We start from the raw sequence: 23,970 nt of genomic DNA on the forward strand, positions 1-23,970 counted from the left end.
TCAGAACTTTTCCTAAACGAGGTCAAGTCAAATTTTTTTATTTTTAATTTTTTCAGTTTCAAAAATTCCAAATTGTCTCAAATTTGAAATTTCACTACTAAAATTTTTTCTACCATTTTCGGAATGGATTTTTCCTACACAATTCCCTGTTTCTTCATACCCCGAATTAAAAAACCAAAATTTTTTAAAAAGTTCGAGCCACGAAGCCAAAAATTTCTCAGGCATATTTCCCGTTTCAAAAAAATTTCCATCACATCCCAAATTAAGTCAATCAAAAAAAAAAATTCCATACCTAAAAAAATTACCCAACACATGAAATAATGACAGTAATTCATCAACCAAAATTTATTTCATCAGCAACTTTTACAATTTCAAAATCTTCACGCCCATCTTCCAGCTAATAAATACCAACAATGACAAAGCACCAAAATCAAAATGTCATTGACACAATTAAGGGATCCCTCGAATAATTTAATAGATAATCCACATATTTCATCACTTCCAATCGCGTCTCTAACTCGCCTATTACCTCAGCAAGTGTCTCTTCCAAGCATTAATTAAAAATAATAATAATAAAAAAACAAAGAAAATATAATAAAAATAATCGAGAAACCAGGCAAGTAACCGCAACCTTGACTATCAATTTCTTCCGGTGAGCGACAGATGACTTATTCCTTCATACTTATCTCTACATGCATACACACATCTATATATATATACATATAAATTAACAAACATTCTATTCATTTAAGAGTATAATTCAACAATCACGATCGTCAGAAGTATTCAAGGTCTGAAGGTCTGTAGCAAGTAGCAAGGGTTGCCTTGACCGTCCAACTGAGTCTCGAGTTCTTGAGGAGGACCAACTTTTATTATCATTATTATTCTTTTTTTTTTATTTCAATTTTATCCAAGTGGAGGAGGTTCGCGACCTCCAGCACCTGCGATATATAAATCCAAGCACAAATCCCCTCTACACATTTTACGGAATACAACAAACTGGTGAGCACGTTCAGTTAAAAAGAGTGCTCACTCCTGTATTAAACAACATATATTTAACAACAAAAGGACATATATATGTAAGAAATATATAAGGACTTGGACTTAGACCTAAAGTCGGAGATACATTTTCTGATACTCCCACCCTCTGAAACGACGTACGTTACTCTTTCTCGGCAACCCTGTACACTTATTCGTACAACGGTTTCAGTAAAACCTCTTTCTCTCTTTAAATCCAACGCGTGCTAATACTCGACAGTTAACGAGCGATACTGACGCGGGACAGGAGGTCGCACTTAAACAACTTACAGCCTGTCCTTTTATTAATTGTTGTGGTTTTTTCAAAAGTTTACTGGTTTTTTTTTATTTTATATATATCTGTTTTGGTTTTGTTTGTTACAAATCAAGAGCCATGAGACTTGTAAGTATTTTTCATAATAATCATTTAATTATTTATATTTTTTTAATTTTATTTTTATGGTGGAAATGTGAAAAGAGTGACAGTGATGTGATTTTTTTTTTATCAAGCAATATATATATATATATATATATATATATATATATATATATATATATATATAAACTCATGTCAAAATTTGATTCCAAAAAAATTCATGAGAATGAACTTCAAAATTTGAGAATTTTGAACTTTGGGTTGGTAATTTTTGAAATTTAAAAAGAATTCGAGTCCAAAAAATATATATATGTATATATATATCCATATCAAAATTTGATTCCAAAAAAACTAATGAGAATAGATTACGAAATTAGAGAAAATTTTGAACTTTGAGTTAATAATTTTTGAAACTTCAAAAAAATTTCAATTTTCAGTTCTCGTTTTTTAAAAGTTTTATAAAAAGTCAAAAAAAGTTCATAATTGGTTTTCTTTTACTGTTCTTCGTAAAGCAAAGTTTTCGAGGTGAATAATTTTTATTTTAAAATTTCCAAAAATCTGAAAAGTGCTCAGTGGAAATTTTTTTTTATTCTTGAATGTTTTCAAAATTTGAAAAATGATTAACTCAAAGCTTGGGATTGTACCAAATTTTGAAAGTTCACGATTATGAATTTCTTTGGAAAATTTATCGAACGAATTTTGTTTATACGATTATATTTATATATATATTTAAATATAAATAGTGTAATTTACTTAAGTACTTAAAGAACTATAGACAGGAATAAATAAATAAAAAAAATGTTAAGTTGAAGTATAAGTTACTATTGCGAAGAAAATCTCGAGTTAGTTTCGATACGAATGAATGCACTGGCGGTTTTGCTGGATGCAAGTTTCGCTGAGATAACGCGTGTCGCGAATAATATTCAGTGAAAACAGATTGAAAGTGTTGTACTGTTTTACTGTTGATGAGATACCCGCTGGATTATTTATTTCCATCTATATACATAAATATATATATATTTTTTTTTTGTAATGTGCGTAATAATCACATAATTGGTTATTAATATTTATGATAAAAAAAAAATATATATATTTATTTTTTATTGATATTATTTTCAAAGGAAACTAGAAATTTATTTTTGAAAAAATTTATTGACCTTCATAACAAAAAATATTTAATTTAATTACAAGTACAACCAGGGTAAAATGGACACCAAAAATTTTTTATAAAAAAATTTGTCTAGAAAATTTGATTTTTTCTAAAACGTCAAAATTTGTCATAAAAAAATTTAATAAATTTTTTTATCAAAACCAGTATTTTAATGAGTAAACAAAAATCATGTAATCAAAAATAATAATTAAAAAAAAATAATAGAAAGGATTATTCAAAAAACTTCAAATTTTAATTATACAGTAGCGTTGACTTCTCAAATAATTCAAGTCGAATTAAATTTTTTTTCTGTCCAATAAATTAGCGAAGAAAGTTATGAGAACCAAATTAACCCCACAATGACTTGCAATAAAAAAATGATGATAAATTTTTTTCGATGCCCATTTTATTCGCATTAAATTTATATTATTAATATATAAATCAAAAATAATTATATCGGAAGTAATAATGATATTCATGACAGCTAATAGCTGCGAATAAAATAAAATGTGTTGAGACAAACTTTATTTACGGGTTCTTTTTTATCTCTCTTTATATAAATATATATATATATATATATATATATATATATATATATATAAAGAGTATTTATAAAAAAACCCCCGAGGCAAGATAGACAAGTCTCCGACCTTGCCTGCGGCTCACTGAGCACTTGTCGCTTGAAATACTTTATTAACTTCTCTATTCATTTACTATCACATATATATTAGAACATACCATATATATATTTTGACTGAAGTTCATTGATATCGAAAAAAATTAATTAATACTCATTATATCCATTATATTTTTAAAATAACAATTTATTTATGAACATTTTATGTTATATATATATATATATGTATACATATATAAAAAATTAAAATATATGACTTTTATTGCAACGTTTCATTAAGGTTGCATATAAATTAATATGTCAATAAAAATTTTTTTTTAATTTTCATAAAAATTTTGAAAAATAGTCAACATAAAAAAAATTAAAATGAATTTTGGGAATATTAATTTAAATATTTTTTAATTGGGTGTAATTTTTACAATTAATTTTTTTTTTAAATATATTTAGTTTATAAAGTTTTGCAATGGATTGGTACATAGTTTTATCACACTAATCACATACTCACAACTGAATAACCTGTGTAACATTTTTATTTCAATTTACTGTACGGTAGATTCTGTACCACAAGTATCGGTAACATTCATGTGTCAGAGTCTTGACACTTGTTGGGAATGGAAATCAACTATTGAATACCTTTCATTCTTTCTTTACTATTATTATTGCTTATTTAATTTTACAATATAATATATAATATATGTTTACTTATTTACTATATAATTTTAAAGACTTTTTCTTCATATTTGTCTGACTATTAATTTTAATAAATTCAAATTGTCTATTGACAATTTATGTTGGCGAGTACACGTGTTAGCTAATTGTTTGTTAAAACATCAAGTCGAGTCTGAAACTAGCTGTGAAAAAAAAAAGTATATATAATTTTCTGCGTAATATTTATCCATTTTTATTGTGATTTATTGTGGGAATTTTTCCTCGCCTTGAATTGATTTAGATTTTCATTATTTAGGTCAATGTTATTTTATATTATTATATATATATGTATATATATATTATTTATTATATTTATTTCATAATAATTATCATTGTTGTAATCTATTAATTTTTTAATTGATTTCAAATATATTTTTAAATTAACATTTAGAAATTTTGAAATAAAATTTCCTCGAAAAAACAAAAATTTAGAAAAGATTAAATTTTGAATTTTTACCTTTTGGTAAAATGTCATTTTTTACTTTTGATCCGTAGATCTATAGAGATCTAAATAATTCAAAAATTTGATTTTAGATAGTAGAGGCATAATTTGAATCTCGGTCGATTAAATCAATTTTTTTCCAAAAATTATTGCTGGCGAAAAAAAAATTTGAAAAAAACTGCTGACTCAAATTGTATCAAATTTTGAATTTTCAGTGGTTTATATATATATATAAATATTTTCTATTATTAAATGAATACTATAATAGGAGTGATATATTCAAGAGATAAAATGTGCAAAAATAATCAGGTCGATTCATTAAAATTTCTGAAGAAACCGCGATCACGCGCATGCGAATCGGCCGACCGATAATAAAAAAACCGAATTACTTTTTCCAACGAATGTCGACGTAGTTTCAAAATGTCATAATTAATTTTCAAATTTCAATTTTAAATACTAAAATACCGTAAGTTTTTTTTTATATTGATATTCAAATTTTTTCAAAAAGACACCGATTCAAAATATCAAGAAATAATTTCATTTATGAAAGTATTCTAATAAAAACATTAAGAAAAATTTTTTCATCAGACTTTCGTATGTTTCGTACTTCTATAACAATTTCACAAAATTTCAAAAATAAAAATTAGTACCCATTGAAAAATATTTGAAATTGATCAAAAATTTCGATAGCTTTCACTGAAATTTAAATTTATAGCCCAGTTCAATTCATAAAATTATGATTTATTCTTCAAACAAATTCACTTCTATGCGCAAAAGTTTTTCCAAAAAATTAGTCAATATCTCCGAGACCTTCAAATATTCAACGGATGCCTTAATTTTGGTCAGGATCGTTGTTCAAAAAATTCTATAAAATTTCTAAATTCAGAGCTCGGTGCTGAGAAAATAAAATTTTCTCCTTTCACATTGAAGTTAAAAAAAATAAATGTACCCAAAATCAAATTAAGTCAACAGTAAATCTAACGAATCAAAAAAGTCAAAATCATTATTTCTTTGACCCGGGAAATAACCAAATTTTTTGCCTCAAAATCACGCAACCGGCATAACTGAAACCAAGATTAAAACTCAGTATATAATTGTTATTTAATACCCCACTCAAGCACCACTCGTGCATAAAATTTCATTCATACAAATGTTAATGTTATTTAAATTATATCCCACTGATAAGCCCTCGGAGCGAACCATTATCATTATTTTAAAAATTGCTCACAATTTACTATTTTTGCCTGAAAATTATCTAGCCTATCAATTGCCCTTCTCTTATTCACAAAAATTACCCGCGCCGAACAGAAAATCATTAAAATAAAATATATATCTAACTACTTCAATATATCCTTTCCCAAGAAAGGACTTTCTCCGTTTCGTAAGATCTTTAAAGACAATTAATAATCATTACATCCAGATAATCATGACAATGCCACTAATATTTTACCCTCAAAAAAAATTTAATTATTTTCAAACTCATTACTATTTAAATGAGATAATTTAAAAACAAGCATATAAACTAATTTTAATTACTAAGTCAATATTTAAAAAATAATCATAGCGTGCATAAAAAAAAACAAAATTATTAAGAAACAATTACTGCCGTTGAAATAAATTATTTTTTATCTTAAATCTTATAAAAAAAAAAACTTTCGCGAATTTGACTTAATCAAATATATATATATATATATATATATATATATATAAATATATATATAAACTTAGTTAGTTTGTAGACAAAGCAAGTAATTTAGAACTAGTATAACCTTCTATTCGTGTTGTTAAAGAATCGCGAGTGCACGTCGTGTCCATTCTCTTCCGGCAAGTGTAACAGCTATCTCTATATCTCGAAAATTCATCTACCGTATCTATTTTCACGGGAGAGTATCAATAATTTATCAAATTCAAGTATATCAACATTAAATTGTATTTTTTTTTTTTCCAATAGATACATTTATCAAGAAAAAAAATATATATGTATGTATATAGATATATATGTGTATAGAATACAGTAACAACAACAATTTACCAGTAACTATTGTTATTATTGTTGTTGTTATTCTCACATTGGTGAAAATTAAATAATATCCTCGACTTGATGTAAGATAAACTAAGTCGTTATAGCTCGTGACTAAAAGATTCGTTGGTTGTATTTATTTTTATAAAATATAAATATATATAAGCGAGTCATTAGTTTTCTTTAGAGAGGTTTAGGCATTTATATAAAGTATCGAAGATTAAATCATTGTCAATCAGTTGAGTAAAAGGGGAAAAAGTTAATTTATTGCCGTAAATTGAATATAAAAATTAATATTAATAATTTGAAATAATAGTTTATTTATTGTTATTATATTTAATAGCGAGTTGTAAAGATATTTTTTTCAGGCGATTTATGGTAATGCCGCGCATGTGCGGGTTCTAGATTATTTTAGTATAGAATGGAATTAAATATTATGCGGTTGTGTTTTATAGTTTATAGTTTATAGTTATAGTTATGGCTATATTATAATAATAATAACGATAATGAAATGTAAAAAATAACTGAAGAAATAGTAGCGTAAGAGCGCGGAATGTGGATATTGGTTAGATATCGATATTGGTTATAGATATAGTACATGACGCCGCCGTCTTTCATGACGAGGGCCAGTAAAACGGGAACGTAACGATCAGACTTTATCCAGACATTTTAAAACTCCATAGCACGGGTTATTGTGCTGTCGCGGGTTTATGACGTTATTTATCGGTTTATATTCTGAGGTTTCGATAGCTATTGTAACCTATACTGTTAGTTTAGAGCCCTGGACATGTTATTGTTATTCAAGTGTCTAATAAATAATTCTTAATGCTCTATTGAGACATTGATGGTTTATTATTGCAAACAGGTTATTATTGGCACTGTACTGGCTTGATTAATTATATTTTTTTAGTTAATTGTACGATTAATAAAATAAATTGTCAAGAGACATAATTCTAACCAAAGTTATATATCATTTTATTCTAACTCGGAAATTATATTTTTAGGTTATCCGGATGACTTTTTTAATCAAACAGTTACTTAATATTTATGTCATTAATTTTTTAAATGAAAAATTTACAACTAATTATAAAAAAAAAAAAAATTGATATAAATTTTTGAAATTCGCTGAGAAATAATTATTTATATAAGTTTAAATTAATTACAAATAAATAAAAAAAATAGCAAGGCCAAGATAAGGCGTACGACACACATGTGCGATCACCGTGACCCATGAGATCCTTCCGAGGTGATATATTGTTACCTACCATAACATACATTATTTACTATTTTCCTTGTAAGGAATAGTCGGCGTCAGTGATGGGCGCGGACTCGTACCTAACCTATACTAAATTACAGAACATGCGAAATATGATGACTAGAATAAAAACTCTATTGTCACACGATAATCAACGCATTCTAATGATAGAAAGTTATTTTTTAAAAAATAATAACGAAAATAACAAATTCAAATTATCATGCTGATTCATTGATACTTTCTATTCTCTATGTAAAAATTAAATACCCGTGAATTATTATCCTGCAGTAATTACGCTAGAATACCATCATTAAAAAATTATAAAACAAATTTTTTAACTTTACTCATTATTAAAAAAAAATTCTTTTTTTTTTTCTCAAAGTCTTGCTCCGCAATTCACAATAAAATAAAATTATAATTCAATTTAATTGTTTAATATAATTGTAGGCTATTATTTAATTAGACATATTTTTTTTTTTATTAAATAATATTTTATTGATATACATAACAATTACAAGTTAATAGCTAATTATTCTATTATTACGTCAGTGGCAATAATAATTTATTTAATACCAATAATAATTATTAGTATTTGTAACAAATAACGAGTATATAATTAAGTGAAATTTTTTTTGCTGCTAAAAGTAATTTTTATTTTCGATACAAATTTAGTTGCCATTTAAAATACTTAATCATAATTAAAAAAAAAAAAAAGTAAATGACAATTACTAAACCACATTTCCTTTAATTACCAATGAATATATTATCTCCCACAATATATGACCGCAAGAATATATAAGCCCGCATAATTAAGTCGAAAAAACGTCCATATTTCATACCTTTCAATACAACATGAAGTAGACATGTGAAAGTAGATTAAATATTTGAAATAGATTCAGACCCAACAAGACAATTTCCTTGTCTAAAAATTCATTACTTTCCTACAAATTTATTATTAAAAAAAAAAGGTATACATTCACTATTTTTTTATTAATATCCTTCAACCAAATTTAAAAAATGACCTCGTATTTCATGGAATAGTTAATGTTAGCATATGTAATATTGTAAAGTTTAATTTAATATCAATTTTCTTGTAACATCCGATTGTATAACAATAGTGTTTTCTTTTCTTAAACTTTACCTTCAATTAACTCGAGTAATGTCTGTAATTAAATAATATATGTTTATATACTTATAAATGCATGAGTATATATGCTTTATCTTAACAAGAACATCAATAACAGTTTTTAAACATAAAAACAACAACCATAACAACATAAACGACAACAATACTATGAACAATAACAACAACATAAACAACAACAACAATAATAACAACATGAACAAAAACAACAACAACACCAATAATCAAAATACAACCATGGCAACAACAACAAGAACAACAACAAAAATACAACAACGGCAATAAAAACAACAACATAAGCAAAAACAACAGCAACAACAAGAATAACATCAATCAAAATACAACAATGGCAACATAAACAAAAACATCATCAACAACAACAAGAAGAACAACAACAGTCAAAATACAACAACGGCAACAAAAACAACAGCAACAACAACAACAAGAACAACAACAAGAACAACAACAGTCAAAATACAACAACGGCAACAAAAACAACAGCAACAACAACAAGAACAACAACAATCAAAATACAACAATGGCAACATAAACAAAAATAGCAGCAGCAGCAACAACAACAACAACAACAACAACAACAACAACATAAACAAAAACATCATCAACAATAACAAGAAGAACAACAACAGTCAAAATACAACAACGGCGACATTAGCAAAAACAACAGCAACAACAACAACAGTCAAAATACAACAACGGCAACAAAAACAACAGCAACAACAACAATAAGAACAACAACAATCAAAATACAACAATGGCAACATAAACAAAAATAGCAGCAGCAGCAACAACAACAACAACAACATAAACAAAAACATCAGCAACAACAACAATAAGAACAACAACGGTCAGAATACAACAACGGCAACAAAAACAACAGCAACAACAACAAGAACAACAACAATCAAAATACAACAATGGCAACATAAACAAAAATAGCAGCAGCAGCAGCAACAACAACAACAACAACAACAACAACATAAACAAAAACATCATCAACAACAACAAGAAGAACAACAACCAAAATACAATAACGGCAACATAAGCAAAAACAGAAACAACGACAACAACAACAACAACAATAAAACGTAACGAGTATCACATATAGAAAGAGCACATTCTCCATTTTAATTTAAATTGTTACCGTGAACGTCAACGTAAATACAAGATACGTTAGATCACAAAACGTTATAATAGTTTCATCATATATATAAATATATCTATATATACGATTTTTTTTACGTAATGCGGTCACTGAAACGAATAGAAAAAAAGGAAAAAAAAATAGTACGCAATAGTATGTTTCGACTCCTCCTTAACAATTACATCCTCGATTATATTACTCAGCCATACATCGCTTTATTTACCGTAAATAGACTACACAGTACACACGTACTCAGTACATTTATCAACTATGTCTATATTCTCATGAGGAAGAGTTTTGTATCATAAAACTAACGTACTTGAGATTTACGACCGAAATCGAGTTTTATTACTCCGAGTACGATTTCTGTAACTAAATTTATTTAATGCATTACGTATACAAATTAATTAGTAAAAAATATATTTATAAAATAACAAGGTAATTTTACACACCTCAGGTAATTGCCGTTGCTGCAGGTAGTCCTTATTCGTGTGCTATCAGCATTAGACTCAATCGTAATTACTAACTTATTATTTTATTCCCGTAATTTGAGATTTATACACTTTCCGCCTAATCATTAGTCTATTCATTTCATATATTAATAGCAGATTTTAATGGCCAATTTTTTTTTTTTTTTTTTTTTTTTTTACTAGAATGAGTAAATTGTCTGCAGGGATCAGAATTTTTATGAGGATTTATTTGACTTTATAGAAAATTTTCTTTACCTCTTATTATTTTTTTTTCATATTTTTTTAGAATAGAAAATAGTCCCAGAGCCTATACATTCTATCTTATGTGTTTCGTATGTTAATTTAATGTCTTACTTGAATTTCATCATTATAGTATAGGAAAATATAGAGTGGCGATGCTAAATTGCATATTCTTACGCGATAACACCATATTTTTTTTCCTTACAAAATACAGTAGCCTCAAGATTTGATTTATTTGAAAAAAATATTTTTTTTATGATAATTTTATTATAATTATCCTACAGTTTAAAATGAAACTTGTTAAATATAAATATATAATTTCATAAATTCATATTATTATAAACCAGCGATAAACATAAAAATTTATTATACCTTATTAATATTCAACCGCTTAAATATCCAATAAAATTTTTAATTATTGAGAAATATTTAAGTTCGAACTTGAGATTATTTTAATTAGTAGTAATTTTTAAATATTTTTATGATTAACTGACAAAATATCCAGGGTCAATATGACCCAGTTGTCAAAAAAATTAAAATTCATTCCAAAAAACATGGCCTTCACAAAAAATTTCACAAATTTATTTTTTCAATTTTGTATGGCCCATATTGCCCATCTATGTCCATGTTACCTCTGTACGGCTTAAAAAAAAATTCTGTGACTCTGCAATTTCATTTTTTATCAGAAAAGATGAAAAAAAATGCAGATTGAAAACTTTCAGTACAAATTTAAAAAATTTTAATTTTCTGTCACAATTTTTAAATTTTTTGGACAAAACAAAAATCACAGAAAAATTCTTTCAAAATTTCATAGTGAAAATTGACATCCGCTACTCATTTAATAATGATCGGTTTAAACTCTCGTGGAAACGAGTCAAGGACAATCGATTACAAAAGTGATTCAGACAAATCGAAAGCAATAAATATCCATAAATCTTTGTAACACTTTCAACCTAAATTATCAAGTACTTTCCATATTATTAAAATTCCCCTAAAATTATAGGTTATCTTCTTTTCCTCATATCGCACTATAAAGTCCAAAAAAATTTATATAAACTGACAACTAAATTATTACGCTCAAATATGATCATTACCGTAATTTTACTAGATACAAAATAATGTACATAAAAAAAACCTTGAATTCCATATAATACATAATATAAAATATGAAAGATATGAAACCCTGCATTAAGAGGTCATAAAGTAGCTGGCTGAGTAAATTGGCAAGTACTGTATTATATATTATGCTTTGATCATTGTCGTTACGCATATATGAGTATATATATGTATACATACTCATATATCGTGTGAACATTCCTCACCTATTTGCCTCCTTTCAATACATGTTTTGTTACTTAAACTCTAACTCTATTTTAGTTTTTATTTATATATTGTATACACACTATATATGTATATATATATATATTAGTATTTCCATGTGTTTAATAGTCACGCAAATATAATAATATCTTGCTCTATAATAATTAGTTACAAAATGTAAAATATCATAAGCTTATATTAAATACTATTAATTAAATTTTATTTAATTGATCCAAGGTTCAAAAAATATTCAATTTAATGTCAACATTTAAAAAGATGGCTATCATTTGCTAATTACCATTTATTGGAATATATGACAGTCTATATATATATATATATATATATATATATATATATATATATATATATATATATATATATATATATATATTTAGTTTTATTTTATCATTTATATTTATAATGTTCGTGTAAGCTTAAGCCGTCGGGTGTTTATTTATTTATATTTTTATTCAAACCGGGATTGCAAAATTTAATGTCGAGTAAGAGAAGGCCGTAAATAATTAATTCAGGAATCAAATATGCAAAAAAAAAAAAAATAGATTTTCGCATGAATGCACGTGGGTTTGGTGAAATATGCTTATGCCAATTAGGTTATTTAGTTTATGGGCAGTTATTTAGTTTAAAAAAATTAATTTGGTTGGGGAAAATTTTTCATTTTATTACTCATTTATAAGGACACTGACATATCATTGAAATTATCGCGTGACATTATGTAATTAATGGTAAGGAGCAACAGGATATTACTTAGTTTATTTTAAATTAAATTAAGTTGTAAGTGATTTAACGCAATGCGTGACTTTTTAATATTTTTATAATCATTTTTAAATTAACATTTTTTTTTTGTAATAAGTCTTACAAGATATATTACCATAAAAAATAAGTTGTCACTCTGTCGAACAATAGAGGCATACCGAGCCAAAATTGCTTTCAAGTTTGGAATATAATAGTTCGGAAGTATGTTTTTTGCCACGGACACTACAAGTAGTTAGGCGCGATCTAGCGGCGAGCACTGAACTATCCCCGTTGTTGTTGGCTAACGTCGACAAAACAAGAGAAAAGTTCTTTGGAAAAAAAGATAATTTTATGGAAGAGAAGAAGATATGATATGGAAGTAGTTCGGTTCTCGCCACTAGATCGCGCCCAGCTGCCTGCAATGTCCATGGTAAGAAATATATTTCAAAACTGTTATATTCAAAGAAGCAATTATGAGCCAGGCTTCGCTGTCATTTAGCAGAGTGACAAGATTCCTTTTTTGCTGATCATATAGTGTATACTGTACACTATAAAATTAATGTTTCCCTGAATAATTTTTCTCATAATATAAAAAAAGTTTTTTATTATAAGTAATTTTGAAAATTTAAAAAATTAAAAACTTTTATCAAATTTTCTTAATGATCATATATTTTTTTACATTAATGAGGAAATTCCAAAATATTTAATACTAGATTTATTTTTTTTTTAGAAACTGATTAAGACATTTTCAAAATTTCACTTAATCCATTTCTATAAATCGTGTTGTATATAATAAATATATCACGTGAATGTTCTTGACTACATAGATTACATATATCCATACATTTTTTCATAGGGGCAATGTTATCATTTCCGACTTGTGAATAATGGAACTAACAGTAACGTTTAGCTACCCGTTAATATTGTACACGCATTAACGCTACTAATAATTTTATCACTATCATATTTTTGCAAAAGTTAAATGTAGGCATTATTTATTTATTACAAGACTTTGATAAATGAAATAATAATTGTTGTAAGTATAACTTTCACAAAGTTCTTTTGTAGGCATACATTCAACGTTGCAAGCCATTTACTTAAGCGCAAATATTAATAAATTAATAAAAAATAATCGTTCAAGATTACACGATATAAGTTTTTTATGTTTTCCATTTAAATAATTAGTTTTATTTTCTTTTTCCAATTACTCGTTAAATATTTTAATTTATTGAATATTTCATTACTCAGTGAAAAGTGCCCTATCAACTAGAATATCAATTATTTTAATTTTAATTACATATAATTATAACCGTTCTTATGATTACAAATTTCTGCGAGTCTACTAAATTATTGAAAAAAAAATTCAAACTGTAAAATTGAAATTATAGATCTTATAATATCTACTAATACATGATCATACACGCATAAGAAAATTTGGCTGAAATCGCATCAAAAACAGAATTTTATTAAAAACAGCCTAAATTTTGCCGAAATTTTGCTGCAGTTGTAGAATTTTATTGAAAGAGATCGAAAATGGACTAAAGTCTCAATTTTGCTGAAATTTTGCTGCAGTCGTAAAATTCTATTCAAAGAGATCGGAAATTGACTAAAGTTTCAATTTTGCTGAAATTTTGCTGCAGTCGTAGAATTCTATTGAAAAAGATCGGAAATTGACTAAAGTCTCAATTTTGCTGAAATTTTGCTGCAGTCGTAGAATTTTATTGAAAGAGATCGAAAATGGACTAAAGTCTCAATTTTGCTGAAATTTTGCTGCAGTCGTAAAATTCTATTCAAAGAGATCGGAAATGGACTAAAGTCTCAATTTTGCTGAAATTTTGCTGCAGTCGTAGAATTCCATTGAAAAAGATCGGAAATTGACTAAAGTCTCAATTTTGCTGAAATTTTGCTGCAGTCGTAAAATTCTATTCAAAGAGATCGGAAATGGACTAAAGTCTCAATTTTGCTGAAATTTTGCTGCAGTCGTAGAATTCCATTGAAAAAGATCGGAAATTGACTAAAGTCTCAATTTTGCTGAAATTTTGCTGCAGTCGTAAAATTCTATTCAAAGAGATCGGAAATGGACTAAAGTCTCAATTTTGCTGAAATTTTGCTGCAGTCGTAGAATTCCATTGAAAAAGATCGGAAATTGACTAAAGTCTCAATTTTGCTGAAATTTTGCTGCAGTCGTAAAATTCTATTCAAAGAGATCGGAAATTGACTAAAGTTTCAATTTTGCTGAAATTTTGCTGCAGTCGTAGAATTCTATTGAAAAAGATCGGAAATTGACTAAAGTCTCAATTTTGCTGAAATTTTGCTGCAGTCGTAGAATTTTATTGAAAGAGATCGAAAATGGACTAAAGTCTCAATTTTGCTGAAATTTTGCTGCAGTCGTAAAATTCTATTCAAAGAGATCGGAAATGGACTAAAGTCTCAATTTTGCTGAAATTTTGCTGCAGTCGTAGAATTCCATTGAAAAAGATCGGAAATTGACTAAAGTCTCAATTTTGCTGAAATTTTGCTGCAGTCGTAAAATTCTATTCAAAGAGATCGGAAATGGACTAAAGTCTCAATTTTGCTGAAATTTTGCTGCAGTCGTAGAATTCCATTGAAAAAGATCGGAAATTGACTAAAGTCTCAATTTTGCTGAAATTTTGCTGCAGTCGTAAAATTCTATTCAAAGAGATCGGAAATGGACTAAAGTCTCAATTTTGCTGAAATTTTGCTGCAGTCGTAGAATTCCATTGAAAAAGATCGGAAATTGACTAAAGTCTCAATTTTGCTGAAATTTTGCTGCAGTCGTAAAATTCTATTCAAAGAGATCGGAAATGGACTAAAGTCTCAATTTTGCTGAAATTTTGCTGCAGTCGTAGAATTCCATTGAAAAAGATCGGAAATTGACTAAAGTCTCAATTTTGCTGAAATTTTGCTGCAGTCGTAAAATTCTATTCAAAGAGATCGGAAATGGACTAAAGTCTCAATTTTGCTGAAATTTTGCTGCAGTCGTAAAATTCTATTCAAAGAGATCGGAAATGGACTAAAGTCTCAATTTTGCTGAAATTTTGCTGCAGTCGTAGAATTCCATTGAAAAAGATCGGAAATTGACTAAAGTCTCAATTTTGCTGAAATTTTGCTGCAGTCGTAAAATTCTATTCAAAGAGATCGGAAATGGACTAAAGTCTCAATTTTGCTGAAATTTTGCTGCAGTCGTAGAATTCCATTGAAAAAGATCGGAAATTGACTAAAGTCTCAATTTTGCTGAAATTTTGCTGCAGTCGTAAAATTCTATTCAAAGAGATCGGAAATGGACTAAAGTCTCAATTTTGCTGAAATTTTGCTGCAGTCGTAGAATTCCATTGAAAAAGATCGGAAATTGACTAAAGTCTCAATTTTGCTGAAATTTTGCTGCAGTCGTAAAATTCTATTCAAAGAGATCGGAAATGGACTAAAGTCTCAATTTTGCTGAAATTTTGCTGCAGTCGTAGAATTCCATTGAAAAAGATCGGAAATTGACTAAAGTCTCAATTTTGCTGAAATTTTGCTGCAGTCGTAAAATTCTATTCAAAGAGATCGGAAATGGACTAAAGTCTCAATTTTGCTGAAATTTTGCTGCAGTCGTAGAATTCCATTGAAAAAGATCGGAAATTGACTAAAGTCTCAATTTTGCTGAAATTTTGCTGCAGTCGTAAAATTCTATTCAAAGAGATCGGAAATGGACTAAAGTCTCAATTTTGCTGAAATTTTGCTGCAGTCGTAGAATTCTATTGAAAAAGATCGGAAATGGACTAAAGTCTCAATTTTGCTGGAATCACACCTAAAACCATTTTTTATTGAAATAGGCTTCAAATTAGTCGATAAATTGACCCAGCGTATTTTCAGCCAAATTTTGTCCATTCCTTTGAAAAATGAAACATACATGGCCATGTATGAAAATTGGTCAGATGTGGCCCTATATGATCTATGTATGGCCATATATGCTCTATATATGATTCATTTTTCACGGGTTTATTGAACTAGTCTATTGCCTGGGTCTATTGTCGGCCGTGATAAATTTATATATTTTTTTCGACTTAGCTTGTTACCCCGATAGTTCAGATATAATTAATTCTGCTGATTTGGCTATATCTTGTCATATTTATAATTTTGTTTTCTAGAGTGTACATTATATTTATTTTAATCATATGCTCTGATGTTACTATTCGAGAATTAATTCAAGAATTATTGAATAATATTAACTGCCAGTGCAATTATTCATGAGTCAAAAGTAGTTTATTTGATAATTAATGATAATGATATTAACTTACACCATTCGATTTCTAAGGAAGAAAATTCATGTACTATATAATTAAGTAAATTATAATTAAAACCAAATTAACTAATTAATGATATTACATATTTTTTTTGTTATCTAACATTTCAGACCGCCATATTTGTATTTATCTCCACGATGTTAGCAACCGCGATGGCAATACCTTATGACTACAATTCATTTTTCTCGGATTTCGGTCCGTACTATCGTGCCGTAACCCCAATGAGAGATCCAAGATCTAATACAGGTAAGAATATATACATCTACATATTTTTTTTTTTTTTTTTTCAAATTTAATTTCCCCTCTTTCACTCACTTGTCTTCTATTACCATAATTATATTTTTATTTAAATTTAACTCATCCGTTAAATGCGATGATGTTGATAGTAATTTATGTATAGCACCACAAACTATGAAAAAGTAACTTCCGTCTACGGTGAACGTCTTCATCCGTTAAATTAATTACATGTACTAGCACTTTCACTGATACGCATGCAAGATCTACATACAACCTACACCGTAAAAAAAAAAAAACGGCTACCCTGCCGTTAAGGTTATGGTTCAAATTTACCCGATATTAAAAAAAAAAATTTTACGCGCCAAAAAATTTTTTCTAATTCTAAGAAAATTTGCAAAAACTGCAACAATTGTTGCAAGTAAAAATCTTATTTTTTTCTGAATATATTTATATATATATATATAGTAGCATATTAAACTATAGACTATTAAATATAAGCCTGTAAAAGAAGCCTGATATTAATGCAGATTATACGACAGCAAAATCAACAAATCATATTCATTTGTAATCACAGTCTTATGCCAATCGTTGACCTTCATGTTATGCTTCAATGATCGGAATGTTACAATTTTTTAAATATCTTATTTATTTACCAATAATTCACTGCTAGCTATTTATTAATTGATGGATACGAAAAATGTCACTGATTTATATTATTATCTATTAATGTAAGCGCATGTAATAATTTGATATTTCGCTCAATATTAACAACAGGTGTAGAAATCAGAAAGTTATTTTATTCGATGGTCAGTAACGGACAACTTTATTATAATATTAAAGCGCTTCTTTTTATTTTATTTGCTACGAATCATTACACATTATTTTTTAATAAAAATACGGGTAATCTATTCATTTATATTTTGCTTCACACGCCATTTCTAGCTTTTGCTACATAATAGCACTGTTATTACTATTATTATTGTTGTTATTATTCAATACAAGTAATCATCAATGATAGTCTAAGAAATTTTTTTTTTTTTATTCCACAATTTTTCTCTTTTTTCGAAGTACAATATTTCGAAATTTTATTTTAGGTAAACATTATATCAAATCTATTTAACATATTTACTATTTGCATGCATCTATACATATATATACGCATATATAAATTTCTGTGCAAGATAATTTGACAAAATGAAAATTTAAAAAAATAACCAATTTTTGAATTTTATAAATCTCATTTTCATAACAAAACATTTTTATAAGCAAACTAGTGAAAAAATAATATTATAGTTACCAAATTTTCCGCTAGATGGCGCATGGCTTAAAAATTCTCGCATACACTTCGGCAATATTTGACAATAAGCTGGAAATCATTGCAATAGTAAAAATTTTCAAAATTTGCGAGTCATGACCTTTTAGAAATTCGGTCATGATTAATTTGAATTTTTTCTATAAAAAGGCAAATTAGAAGTAATGGAAATTAAAAAAAAATTTGTATCTGTTGTAGTAATGTTTACCACGTGCACAACAGATTTATTGTAAATTTTAACAAACACAAAATATTAATAATTCATTATGCCTTACAGGACCCGTCGTATTTCCACCAGGCCCACCGTCAGAGCGCATAGAATCAAGCGGCGTAATAGTCGGAGCCAGTGGCTTTGGATTCGTGCCACCAAACTCAGGTAACGGCGTCAATATCAACGGTCGATAAGGGCCAATATCCAATGGATAGTCAATTTAATTTAACAAACCACCCGTAATTACTTTCAACAGCTGGATTTAAATTTATAACTAAATCTAACAAGCACCGATAGCTAAATTTCAATCATCATATATATCTATCCAAATTATAAAAAAAAAATCAAATCATCCTCATCCAATCCTCACGTATTTATATCATTAAACTCACAAAATGAATAAACAGTCAATCAAAAAAAAAATTAAAAAATTTTAAATAAAAAAATAAATTTTACCCTGATCCTGTTCCTAATAATCCTTGTCTCTGAAAATAGATTTAAATAATTTAGAAAATTATCTCGGACTAAAAAACCTCAAAGGTACCTTGGAAATAAGTCATAATTATAAATAATAAAAATAGTCACTTCCTTCCTTCCTTCTACTTCCTTTCCTGTAAAACATTAAATAAGGAAATAAAGTAAATTTTTTTTGTAATTAATGCTAAATTTATAGTTAAGTAATTAAGTAGAATGCACTTGTTTATAGTAAGTAAGCACAAAAATATACTAATATTGTGTTAAAGTGAATAGTAATAAGGGAATCTAATAATGGTAGATGTAAATAATGTCTTCCTGTATTGTAACGGTAGTTGAGTTTAAGTGTTAAATAGTGAGGTTGATCATCATCGACAATGAATCTTATCCTTTTGAACATTTACATCTCATAGCTCTTCCGGACATTGAGAAAGCGAAAGCGTTTAAATGTCTGATGTCTTGAGGCATCACAAACTCGTTTGGTTTATGGCCTTCCTGGGTTTATAAACGCGTCTTCATATATATATGTGGATTTATAATAAACTGAGTACGCAACGGCGTAACGGGTTAGACGAGGTCATGGTATACAAGGTCGAGATCTCTCAGGTTTTGTGTGACCTCCAGCGATTAACAACCGCCTTAGGCTCTGTTACTCAGATATATACAGAGCAACGATCTGTGGATTAACTGGTCAGGGTCAAGATCTTATTTACAGAGAAAATAACTTCCGACTACGTGACACTTTAGATAACTTTTTACTCGGATTGCTCATAGCTTAAGAAAAAGTCCTACAGCCAATTAAACAACTCATTTGTCCATGACAATGATCCCATTTTTTTTCATTCCACTTCTATTACTCAAGACTTAATCGTTTTTGTATTCAATATTCATGACGAAGACATTTTCGATTCACTGAAAGATTATTTATTAGTATCTCTATGAACGATAGCCCAGTTTCTAGTGCCAGAAAATGAAAATTTGCAAACGGTTATTACAAATAGTTTTTCGAATACGGTTACTTTGGTGCTATTGTTTGGTAACTCCCTCTAGAAGAGGGTAATTTGCATACAATTACTGAATATTACTGACATGACTGCATCAGAAATTTTTATCAAAGAATTATTGCTGTCGAAACGATTTTGCAAAAAAATGCTAATACAAAGGTGCTTTTTCCCGGACGGTAATTTAGAAACTTTTTTTTGCAAAGCGGTCCATATTTGGGGGGATTTCTTTAAACAATTATCAACAGACGGTAATCTACTGATGGAAATTTCGAAATAAGTTAACAATTAACGGTAATTTAAGAAGTTAATGTCATAAACCGAAGCTTTGAAAACATGCATGCATTGATTTTGGAAAATGTTATTAATACAGTTGCATTCAGGGTTTTTACTGAAAAATGGTCTTCATTTTTTAAGATTAGGCAACATTCGAATAATTATCGAGATGGTAATTTCTTAATAGTTACCATAGAATAAGTTAACAATTAACGGTAATTTAAGAAGTTAATGTCATAAACCGAAGCTTTGAAAACATCCATGCATTGATTTTGGAAAATGTTATTAACACAGTTGCATTCAGGGTTTTTACTGAAAAATGGTCTTCATTTTTTAAGATTAGGCAACATTCGAATAATTATCGAGATGGTAATTTCTTAATAGTTACCATAGAATAAGTTAACAATTAACGGTAATTTAAGAAGTTAATGACATAAACCGAAACTTTGAAAACATCCATGCATTGATTTTGGAAAAGGTTACTGAAATACATTGCATGAAAAATTTTCATTGAAAAACTGGAATTATTATTGTAGAACAGACAATATTGAAATAATTACAAGATGGTTATTTTTGTAGGGTTACCAAAAACGGTTATTTAAGAAATTTTCAAAATTATAACCGGATAGTAATTTAGAACCTTTTTCATTGAATAGCTGCTATGAAAATAATAAATGACGGTATCCAAAAAACGGATGTTGTATAGATTTTCGGATGTATTTATGTTTATATTTCCTGGCGAGATCATTACTATTAGACAGTTACTGTACTTTTTGCTATCACGGAACTGTTATTACAGAAATTATAACTCAGGATTGGATTGTAAAGAAATAGTCTCTATGAAAATAACTTCTAAGGGACGGTAACTTACAAACATCAATTAAATAAATACTATAAAGGGGACGGCAGCTCTTGAATTTATTGCCAAGAAACAGACTGGAGAAATAATTACTACCAGACGTTATCCTGTAAGCAGTTACCACAGAAATGTTTGCCAAGGATATTTTAAAATCATTGCTAATAATTAATTGACGATAAATAATAAATTTTTAAAAATAAAAACACTATTTCACCCGGATGTATTTGGAAATATACGAAGGCTTCCTAAAAAATTTTCCAATGATTTATTATAATCACATTTATCCCCTACAAAAATGAAACTAAAAAGTATATTAATATTTTTCAGGTTTCTGGGCATATTACTTCTAAGAAAAGACTTCAGAACGCACAATCATCGAAGGTGAACTTACATGAAATCTAAAATAAAGTATAGTCGACTACCCGTTATAAGCCAGGTCTAAGTGACGCAAGGAAAAAGGCTTATAAGAGGCTGTCTGGTACAAATTTCAGAAAAGAGACCAAGTGGGGGAGGGTTTGGACTCAGTAAACACTGATTTAGGAAAAGAGGCTTAGGGCAGGCTTATAGCGGGTAGTCGACTGTACATATTTTCCATTGAAATAAATGAAAAGGATAATTCTGCTTCGTCATCTTGGATACTACTTTACACATATTAAGTAAGGCGTTTTATCTCAGACGACGAGACACTGGTGTTTTCTTGTAATAATAAATATTATGAATTATGATAAATCAATTAAACCACTGCCACGGCATTTTCATTGCCCATTAAAACAGTCATGTGATTATTAAGCTATCCCATTAAATATGATCCTTAGGATACTTTAATGACGCAATGGACAGTTTTATTCAATAATGATTTAAAGAGCTATATCACAATATATACATATATATAATGTATATATACATATAGATTGAGTGACGGGAAATTGTGCTAAAGTTAATACAAGAAATGTATGACCTTCGATGCTATGAAGAGAAATCAGTGCTGGTTATGTTAAATGCTCCAATCAATTTATTCACTTGGAACTTTTATCATACCATTAAATTCAATAAATATATGTATATATTTATATTTATATATGTTTATTTATTTTTTTTACTGACAGATACTGCGATTAACTAATGATCTAATCTCATTATCATTGTCAGTCCAGACATAAACTCTGTGAAGAATATGTTTTTTTTTTTTTTTTTTAATTATTAATAAATACATAAATATATTCATAGTCAATATTCTGCATGAGTTAGCAAAATTAGGGAGTATGAGTCAATGAACTGGGTATTTAAAAATTAATATTAAAAAAATGACGATGGATTTATTTATTGTTTTTTTTTATAGTTTAATTATAGATAATAATTATTTATTTTTTACTACAAAATTAATCATAAAATATATTATTTTTGTAATTTTAAAAATTTGGAATTTAATGATATTGTGAAATTAATATATTTGTAAAAAAATACTTACATGAGAAAAGAAATAAAAAAAATGAAACGAAAAATATTTCGAGTGAAGATTCATTTTATTGTGTCATTAAATAAATTTCTCTCGGTAATTATTAATGATCTTATGGATGATACTGTTATTATTATTATTATTATTATTATTGTATATATACTGAGATGTGTGTGCGGGTAAGTGCAAGAAAGTTTTTGAAATTAGTTTTGCAAATGGGAACTGTATTCAAACGCATTTCATCCAACTGCCAAGACTCTCACCTTTTATATGCTAAAATATACAAGATCATTTATATGATAGCTTACATATTTTTTATATTTTCATTCCGCATTTATATTCTGACGTTTTGCATTTCGCCTTGAGGCTGAATTTATTTAAAATTTTTTTTTATTCACAAAAAAATTTAACGCGATGAATAAATATTGAGATTCGAGATTATTTTTTTTTTTAGGATATCCAGAGGATAATTTAAAAGTAATTAATTATTAATTATTTTTTATGGATTATGGATTGAATTGTCAATCATATTTTTAAGTAAATTCAAATATACATCAATTTGATTTTTTATTATGACTAATTACGTGTTTAATTTTAGCTTCAATAGAGATATCATAAAAATAAAAAAATAAAAATTTATCAAAAATTAGCTTTTACTTCTTTTTACTGCAATTAATTTTTATTGCTCATATAAATTTAACTGATTAATTTTTTTTGTGAAATAACAGGAAATGAGGCACTTAAAAAAAATTTTTATTGTCGCCTATTTTAACTCGAAAAATAATTTTTTAATTGCACATTATTCTAGCTGACCAACTTACCCCATCCTTTTCAACAAACCCCAACTACGCACTTTCCGACAAAAATAAAAAATACAATCCGTCTCAAAAATGTTCCACTTTTCCCATTTCGAAAAATGCTCAATTTAAACCAAATTTTTTTCCACCATTTTACCTTTTCGTACTTTCATACAATCCATAGACCACTAAATTTTGAATTTTCATCCAATCAAGTCTTAAAAATATACACAAGCCTGTTTTGTTCTATATCCGGTTTCCCGCGCCCAGAATAATAATTTTGCAAATCCTATCCAAAAAAAAAAATTCAAAATTGACAAGCGAAATCTTTATCTCTACTCCATTC

At 27.6% G+C, this 23,970-nt stretch overlaps 1 protein-coding gene across 2 annotated transcripts; it reads left to right on the top strand.

The window, feature by feature from the left end:
• The first annotated feature begins 974 nt into the window (after positions 1-974).
• On the top strand, positions 975-22,712 carry LOC103572596 (uncharacterized). 2 transcript variants are annotated; one of them, XM_008551250.3, is made up of 4 exons: positions 975-1,420; positions 17,112-17,247; positions 18,828-18,926; positions 21,699-22,712. In XM_008551250.3, exons 1-4 carry the CDS (start codon positions 1,412-1,414, stop codon positions 21,719-21,721), a joined length of 267 nt encoding a protein of 88 aa, XP_008549472.1. In that variant the 5' UTR covers positions 975-1,411; the 3' UTR covers positions 21,722-22,712. The 2 variants fall into 2 exon arrangements, with proteins under 2 accessions (XP_008549472.1, XP_008549471.1); XM_008551249.3 differs by lacking the exon at positions 21,699-22,712 and having other exon boundaries at positions 977-1,420; positions 18,828-19,172.
• Positions 22,713-23,970: the final 1,258 nt, after the last annotated feature.

The sequence above is a fragment of the Microplitis demolitor genome, chromosome 5, assembly GCF_026212275.2.
Source record: "Microplitis demolitor isolate Queensland-Clemson2020A chromosome 5, iyMicDemo2.1a, whole genome shotgun sequence".
NCBI classification, from domain to species: domain Eukaryota; kingdom Metazoa; phylum Arthropoda; class Insecta; order Hymenoptera; family Braconidae; genus Microplitis; species Microplitis demolitor.